Source organism: Cucurbita maxima, unplaced genomic scaffold (assembly GCF_002738345.1).
Source record: "Cucurbita maxima cultivar Rimu unplaced genomic scaffold, Cmax_1.0 Cma_Scf00019, whole genome shotgun sequence".
Lineage (NCBI taxonomy): Eukaryota > Viridiplantae > Streptophyta > Magnoliopsida > Cucurbitales > Cucurbitaceae > Cucurbita > Cucurbita maxima.
In genome coordinates, this window is record NW_019272035.1 from 1,824,039 (window position 1) to 1,833,283 (window position 9,245).

The 9,245-nt window shown below is 33.5% G+C and overlaps 1 protein-coding gene across 1 annotated transcript; it reads left to right on the forward strand.

Annotated features, from left to right (window-relative positions):
* Positions 1-3,909: 3,909 nt before the first annotated feature.
* On the forward strand, positions 3,910-7,591 carry LOC111493537 (linoleate 9S-lipoxygenase 6-like). The gene is made up of 9 exons (XM_023143253.1): positions 3,910-4,229; positions 4,313-4,602; positions 4,684-4,912; positions 5,049-5,390; positions 5,513-5,598; positions 5,684-5,791; positions 5,879-6,183; positions 6,260-6,523; positions 6,771-7,591. The coding sequence occupies exons 1-9, from the start codon at positions 3,974-3,976 to the stop codon at positions 7,522-7,524; spliced, it is 2,634 nt and encodes an 877-aa protein (XP_022999021.1). The 5' UTR covers positions 3,910-3,973; the 3' UTR covers positions 7,525-7,591.
* The last annotated feature ends 1,654 nt before the right edge of the window (positions 7,592-9,245 follow it).

Genomic DNA, 9,245 nt, shown 5'->3' on the forward strand with positions numbered 1-9,245 from the left:
GAAGCTACAAGACGTATGAAGGGAGCGAGGACCTTGATTGAAGATCATTCCAAAAGATCAACCTAACCTAGTCCTCAAATTAAGAATTAAATACAAATTAAGAACAAAATTAATGTATAAACATTTAAAATTGTGGATCCTATCAAAACTAAACTCAAAACTCCTAGATAAAATTATAACATTTAGAAACCTAAAAAACAAATGAAAATTAAACTAAAAACTTAGGTATAAAATTGAATTCAAAATACCAAATAAAACTGAAATTCAAGCATAAAATTTAACAAAATATAAATATACTTCCAAACAAAAAAAAATCCTTAAAATTTACGAAATATAAATGATACTTTCAAACAAAAAAAAATCCTTAAAATTAACTATCGAAGGTGGTTGTCACATAATTTTTTATTAAAAACATTAAAGATTTTTTAATAAAATTATCCACATTTGAAATACTTATCTCTAAATTATATAAAATGGTAGAATAATATTATATATATATATATAACTTAATGACAATTATTGACGTGAATCACGTTGTTTTAAATATATTCAACGTCTTTAGTCACAATGGTCCCCAACATTCAAATTAAATATATAATGAATTTAAAATTCGTACAGATTAAAATAAATAAAAAATTATTGAAAATATTCCACTTGCCATATCCCTTTATTTAAATATTCCCTCCCCCTGAAACTATTATCTACTTAAAATGATCATTGCCACGTTATATGAATAAATTAATAATAACAATAATAATAAATATTCGAGCATATTTACCCATGTGATCAACAACCATATATTTAAATATATTTAAAAGAAAATTATTAAAATACGAGTTGAGTACATAATTTATATTAATTAAATTATGATCGCAAACAAAATATATTATTGAAGATCCAATAAACTTTTGATGTACATGATTGATTCATATATTTTTTTTAATCTTATCATTCATATTTATATCAATAATATTTTAGTGTTAGAAAATTAATTTGTTAAATAAATGATTTAATATTGAATTTGTGTGATTGATGAGTTTATTTATGATAAAGAAGTGAGTTTTTATTCAATTTGAGAATGTTTGGTAAGTTTGTTCGTGATTGATCGAGTTCGAGTGAATTAGACCTAATTTGTATTGAAAAAAAAATATGATTATTAACACGACTAAGACTCCAAAGGAGTCGAACCTCGATTAAGGGGAGGTGTAGTCGCTTGACTCCTATTCTTTTGGAGTCTTTTTGTATGGCTTGAGGATTTACCAATCTATTGACACAACTAAGTTAGGGCATGACTTTAATACCATGTTAGACGAACACGACTCTCCACAATGATATGATATTGTCCACTTTGAATATAAGCTCACATAGTTTTGCTTTGGGCTTTCTGAAAAGGCCTAATGAATATTCATTAATTATAAACTCATATCCTTCGCTACATTATTAGCCCATGTGGAACTTTCATCATCCAACACAAGTGACATCTTTCTCCAGTAAATCAAAGGCTTATTATTATTATTTTTGCACGAACTAAAAAAAAACATTTTTCTTGTCAATAAACCAACCGACAACATAATCTTTTTTTTCGTTTCCATTTTGAATTAAAAAAATTAATTGTTTAATAATACCAATAAAATTATTAATTCAGAACACAAGCGTGCAGATCGTGATAATATTATATTGTATTGTATTATTGTTGCAAGGACTCCAACAGTTATTGATAAGATCACATGTAAATTTTTTATTGGAGATGTAGAATCTTGAGTGGATTGCTTAGGATAAGGCATAAGACAATAACTTTCTTTTTTAAAAAAATATATAGCTTATTTAAAATGGGTTGTTTTTGTTAGACGAACACGACTCTCATGGTATCACAATGGTATGATATTGTCCACTTTGAGCATAAGTTCCCAAAAGGCCTCATACCAATGAAGTTAGTATTCCTCACTTATAAACCCATGATCATTCCCTAAATTAGGGGATGTGGGACTTTCATCATCCAACACCTCCCGCCTCCCCTTAATCGAGGCTCGACTCCTTTGGAGTCTTAGTCATTTTTGACTGCTTTCATACCTTCGAACTACCTTCGTACCTTCAAGGAGGCTTGACTCCTTTTTCCTTTTTTGGAGTCCTTTGTTGGACATTCGAGGATTTGCCAATCTATTGGCACGGCTAAGTTTAGGGCATGGCTCTGATACCATGTTAGAGGAACACGACTCTCCACAATGGTATGATATTGTCCACTTTGAGCATAAGTTCCCAAAAGGCCTCATACCAATGGAGTTAGTATTGCTCACTTATAAACCCATGATCATTCCCTAAATTAGCCGATGTGGGACTTTCATCATCCAACAGTTTTAATTTTTTCGACCATCCAGTTGAAAGATCAAACTATCAACTTTTGAATTCGCTTAGTTACGAACAAATTAACAAAACTAAGATCATTTTTTTAATCTATTTGATTTTTTTTTTACTTTCAAAATTATAAATTTAGTTTGTAAATTTTTTATTTTTATTAAAAATGGATGATTTTATTAGACAAAATTGGAAGTTTAAGATTTGTAATAAAAAAAATTAATTTGAAGTTGATATTGAATGTTGATTTTTTAATTTAACTTAAAAAAAAATAAATATTTAATTAAATTTTGCAAACACTTTTTCAAGCATTTAAAAAAATAGTTTCTAGAAGTGTGTTCTTTTTGTAATTGATTTTTGAAAAGTATCGATTAAAAAACATTTTTAAAATAGATCTTCGATAACTTTCTTGATGCATAGATCCAATAGAAAATTCAAATTTTTTCTTGAAAAAGACAGTCATAAATATCTCAAATATCAATAATTTTTTTTAAACTATCTAATAATTTCTTCGAATTTTAATTTTTAATCAAATAATTTTTTCGTATGTTTAAAAATTTTAGACTTTAAATTTTGTATCGAGTAGCTACGGTTACATTCGTAAATTTAAAAATATATTTATCGAAGACTAATTAAATAAAAATTAAAATATCTAAACAATTCAATTTATTAAATACAAAATTTAAACTAGCAAAAAATAAAAAAATAAATAAATAATAAAATAGTCGCGGGAAGGAGAGAGAAAACAAATTGAAAAATAGCGTAGAAAATCGGGTGGATCGTGTGTAGGGAAGTACTCCACATCCATAGTAGTTCGGGCTGGAGTTCACCCCTAGTATGAGATGAGATAAAGATAGGTCCAAGAGCATATTTGCATGTGATTGCATTTAGCATGACCCCTATAGTGGGGTCATTTACTAGTATTCTTCAAAATACTCAAGCTGTGTGTTACGTCATTTTTTTAAGTAAAGACAAGGCGCCCATGTCTGGATGACAACGACATCGCGAGCAAAGACTATGACACGTGCATAGGGTAAATGCACATTTAAATTCCTAGTTTTGATTTAAATTATTTTGTATTTATTTTTATTTTCTTAAACTTCAGTATTTCCTATTTAACACGTAAAATCATGATTGTGTTTTTTTTAAAGATACAAGATGTTTTAAATGTTTTCAATCTAACCTTTATATTATAGATAGATTTTCTTTTAAGTGTTATATTCAGTATTTTAACAGATCATTAGACATTAGTAGCAACTCTGAGTAAGTAGAAAGGTAGATTGTTACTTTTTTTTCTTTTAAGTAAACACGTTTAAAAGATGTGAAAAATGAGTTTTCTAAACAAATTTCTCTCGTGGCACTTTGTTGAAACTCAATCCCCAAGGTGATTGTGAAACTAATATTTTTTGAATGTGAATCATTGGACGTTGATAATGAGGTTAACGTGGGTGTATTTTTATTTTCATTAAGCTTATCGGGCAGGTGAGAGAGAGAGAGAGAGAGAGAGAGAGAGCACAGTGTTTTGTTGTGCTATAAATAGAAGAGCAACATTGATTGATCCTCACACTCACACCAGCTTCTCCTATCAACTACAACTAACACAAAGAAAAAGAGAGCCAAAATGTTTGGAATTGGAAAGAATATCATAGAGGGAGCTCTGAATACCACCGGAGATCTTGCCGGCTCCGTTATCGGTGCCGGTGGTAACATTGTAGACCGCGTCACCAACCTTGGTGGCAAGAAGATCAAAGGAAAAGTCATTCTTATGCGAAGCAATGTGTTGGATTTCACTGAGTTCCATTCCTCTGTTCTTGATAGCTTCACCGAGCTGTTGGGCGGCGGCGTTTCTCTTCAGCTCATCAGCGCCACTCATGCTTGTAACATCTCTCTTTCTCTAAACTCTCTCTTTTTTTTTTCTGTCTCTATTTGGTGGCCTTGTTGTAATGAATGAATTCCACAGCAAATGACTCGCGAGGGAAACTTGGGAACAACGCGTTTCTAGAGAGGTGGCTCACTTCACTCCCACCATTGTTTGCCGGAGAATCGGTGTTTCAAGTCAACTTTACTTGGGAAGATGACTTCGGATTCCCCGGAGCTTTCTTCATCAAAAATGGACATACAAGTGAGTTCTTCCTCAAGTCCCTCGCTCTCGAGGATGTTCCCGGCTTTGGAACCGTCCATTTCGATTGCAACTCCTGGGTTTACCCTTCTGGAAGATACAAGAAAGATCGTATTTTCTTTGCCAACAAGGTAATATTTTCGTTTTACCCTCTCTTCTCGCTCTATTTCAAGGCATTTCTTTATTCCTAATCTATTGATTTTCGTACATAGACATATCTTCCAAGCGAGACACCAAATCCTCTTCGCAAGTATAGAGAGGAAGAACTGTCGACCCTTAGAGGAGATGGAACGGGAGAACGTAAGGAATGGGATAGAATCTATGACTATGATGTCTACAACGACCTTTCTGAACCAGGTAAAGATGCCCGTCCCATTCTTGGAGGGAGCCAATTCCCTTACCCGCGCCGTGGAAGAACCGGGAGACCACGATCTAGAAAGGGTAAGATTAGTAATAATTATTTTGAAATTTTAAATCATATCCTTTTCACATCTTCTTGAGATTGATTCTTATAAGATTTTTGTACCATAAACATTATGATATATAATTATCCAATTCAATGTTATTAATTTTTCAGATTCCAACTACGAGACGAGATTGTCATCAATCTTGGGATTAACCATTTACGTACCTAGAGATGAGAACTTTGGTCACTTGAAGTTGTCAGATTTTCTTGGCTTTGCTTTGAAATCACTTGCTTCAAACGTCCAACCAGAGCTTGTAAACCTAATAAACTTAACTCCGGGCGAGTTTGACAAATTCCAAGATGTTCATGATCTTTATGAAGGAGGATTTCCCGTACCAGTGGATGTGTTTAGGAATCTCACCAAGGGTTTCACACCACCCATGTTCCAAGAACTTCTGAGGACCGAAAGTGATCAACGATTTCTCAAATTCTCTCGTCCACGAGTTGTGAAAGGTAACAGAGACCGAGAGTTATTAGATACTACCTTTTTTTTCCCCTTATGGAATAGCATGATAGAACGGAGAGATTTTGAATTTCATAGTTAAGTAACTTTTTCGTATAATAATTGAAAATAGAGGACAAGAACGCATGGCAGACAGACGAAGAATTTGCTAGAGAAATGCTTGCCGGAGTTAACCCTGTAATGATTCGTCGTCTTGAGGTAATCTCGAAGTTCTATTTCTAAGTTCATCTCTACCCACTAAATTTTATTTTAAATAAATAAGTTTTCGTTTTAATCTTTCTAGGAATTTCCTCCCGTGAGCAAGCTTGACCCCGAACTCTACGGAGATCAAAATAGCAAGATAAAAGAAGAAGACATAAAATTCGGGTTAGAAGGACTTTCGGTTGAAGAGGTAATATGTTCTTCTCTTTATTTTTTTCTTTTCAATTAATATTGTTGTATAATGCAACTCATGGGTATAATTCTTGAATCCATGCAGGCATTGAATGAGAAGAGATTGTTCATATTGGATCACCATGATTCATTGATGCCATTTCTTAGGAAAATCAATGGAACATCCACCAAAACATACGCCACAAGGACAATACTCCTTTTGAAAGCTGATGGCACTTTGAAGCCGTTGGTGATTGAGCTAAGCTTGCCACACCCTCAAGGCGATCAATTTGGTGCTGTTAGTAAACAGTACTTTCCAGCTGAAGGAGGAGTCCAAAAGTCCATATGGCAATTGGCTAAGGCTTATGTGGTTGTAAATGATGCTGGCTACCATCAGCTTATCAGCCACTGGTATATGAACTGACTCTTCAAAATAACCGTTAAACGCTACTAATTTGAACGCTCTAATCTTACAAAACTATTACAGGTTGAATACTCACGCTGTACAAGAGCCTTTCGTGATTGCAACACATAGACATTTGAGTGTGGTTCATCCCATTCATAAGCTGCTCGTTCCTCATTACAAGGACACTATGTTTATAAATGCATTTGCAAGACAAGTCCTCGTTAATGGCGATGGATTACTCGAATCCACTCATTTTCAAGCAAAATACGCCCTGGAGTTGTCTTCTTACATATACAAGGATTGGAATTTCGTAGAACAAGCCTTGCCTGCTGATCTCATCAAGAGGTAAATCACCATTTTGATTTTCTTTGGAGCTATTTTAATCGTACAACAAAGATGGTACATCTGTTAGGAATCACGACCCTCCATAATAATATAATATTGTCCACTTTGAGAACAAGCTCTCGTGGCTTTACTTTTTGTTTTCCCAAAAGGCCTCGTACCAATGGAGATGTATTCCTTCCTTAATTAGCCGATGTTGGACTCCTCATCCAACGATCTTTAACATCATTCTTTCCCTTGATTTTTGTAGAGGTGTGGCGGTTCAGGATGCAAGTGCCCCACACGGACTTCGGTTATTAATAGAGGACTATCCATTTGCTGTCGATGGGCTTGAGATTTGGTCGATAATCAAAACATGGGTCGCAAACTATTGCTCGCTATACTACAAAGACGACGAGGCAATTCAAAACGACGTTGAACTCCAATCGTGGTGGAAGGAAGCACGAGAAAAAGGTCACGCCGATAAGAAGAACGAAGCATGGTGGCCGAAGATGCAATCCATTAATGATCTAGTTGAAAGTTGTACCATCATCATATGGATTTCTTCAGCTCTCCATGCAGCCGTCAACTTTGGACAATACCCTTACGGAGGCTATATTCCCAATAGACCAACTATAAGCCGCCGGTTCATGCCGGAAGTGGGAAGTTCCGAGTACAAAGAGCTTGAATCAAAGCCTGAGAAGGCTTTCCTTAGAACCATCAATTCACAACTTCAAACACTTCTTGGTGTTTCGCTTATTGAAATCTTGTCAAGGCATGCTTCTGATGAAGTTTATCTCGGACAAAGAGCTAGCATTGAGTGGACATCGGACAAAGCCGCATTAGATGCCTTTGAGAACTTCGGGAAACAAGTATTTGAAGTTGAGAATAGAATCATGGAAAGGAATAGAGATGTGAACCTCAAAAATCGAAGTGGGCCTGTTAATATGCCATACACTTTGCTTCTTCCATCTAGCACCGAAGGCCTCACCGGTAGAGGTATTCCAAACAGCATCTCTATTTGATTTGATGGCTTCTTTGAGCGTATGGCGGGGTTCTAAAGCTATTGCCTTGTTTTCTATTGCTGTTCTATAACAAGCTACTCCTATCGTTATGCATGATATAAGTCAATAAAAGTGTGTTCTTAAGTAGCTCTGTACTTCGATTCTCTGTATTTGATATATTAATGAATAAAAGTGATGTTTTTGTTGTTTACCATTCTTGCCCTTTACTTCGATGTATTTGATATATTAATGAATAAAAGTGATGTTTTTGTTGTTTACCATTCTTGCCCTTTACTTCGATGCATGGTTGAATAATAAGAATGTTTCATTAAACTATACGTGTCACAAGTAAAATTATCTTTTTATATTTTCATTTGGTTTTCTTTCTAGTTTTCTTCCAAGATTTTAAAACGTGTATGTTATGGAGAAGTTTTCACACTCTTATAAGAAATGTTTCGTTCCACACTAGATTTTAAAACGTGTATGTTATGGAGAAGTTTTCACACTCTTATAAGAAATGTTTCGTTCCACACTCCAATCAATTCACTATGATTGGTGGATGTGTTTGCTGGCGTTCAACTTTGCAGTCTAGTGTTGCATTGTCTACCATTGAAGCAGAGTATATGACACTCATTAAAGCTTTTAAAAAAGCTATTTGGATGCATGCTTTCGTTAATGACTTACGTATTGCTAAAAAAAACATGTAGAGGTGTTTTGTGATAACCACAGTGCTGTTTGTTTGTCCAAGAACCAAATCCATCATGCCCGACCAAGCATGTTGATATTCAATTTCAATTTGTTCGAGAAATTATCAATGAATGAGACATTCATTTATTGAAAATTGGAACGGCTAGTAATTCTATGAATATGCAGATAAAGGTGGTTGCTCGTGAAAAGTTCTAGCATTACTTACATCTTATCAACATTAGATGAAAGAAATAGCCAGTTGACTTGGTGGCAGCAAAACCAGTTATTTGCTTGAAGGTTTCTGACAATGTGGAGATTGTTGAGAATTTTCATGAAGATTTGGTTCATAAATACTTGGATTCATGAATCTGACAATGTGGAGATTGTTGAGAATTTTCATGAAGATTTGGTTCATAAATACTTGGATTCATGAATACTTTTAGCTTATTCCCCACTTTGATTCATGAATTATGAGATTCATTTGGTTCATCTATTATATTGGTACATTCTCACATATTGGTACATGAATCATCTTGATTCATGTATAAGCTATAAACAAAAATTATTATTATGTAAAAAATTAATAATAATAAATTAATAAATAAGTAAAAAATTAATAATAATAAATTAATAAATAAGTAAATAAAAAACAATTTACATATATATTTGAACTACTTGTTCGAATATATATGTAGATAATTAGTGTCAGAAGTGCTATATACAAGTGAAGACAATTATCTCTCGGTAAAAATAGATATTTTGTTCAAAATGAAAGATATAGCCATGGGAGCTTGTTGTCTAAAATGGACCAAATCGTATCAATACGGAGATAAGTGGAGGTTATGTTGCTTTCAACAATTGGTATAAGAGTCATGATCTAACCGTAACGGTGGTTGGAAGTGAATCCTCAAATTTTGATTAGAAAACTATTGAGCCTCAATGATATGTTTTTTTTTTTTTTTTTTTTTTTTATATGTCTANTAAAAAAAAAAAAAATGTAAGTACCTTGTCGTCAATGTTTTTTACGGAAAACTTTACATATATCAAAAAGGTAA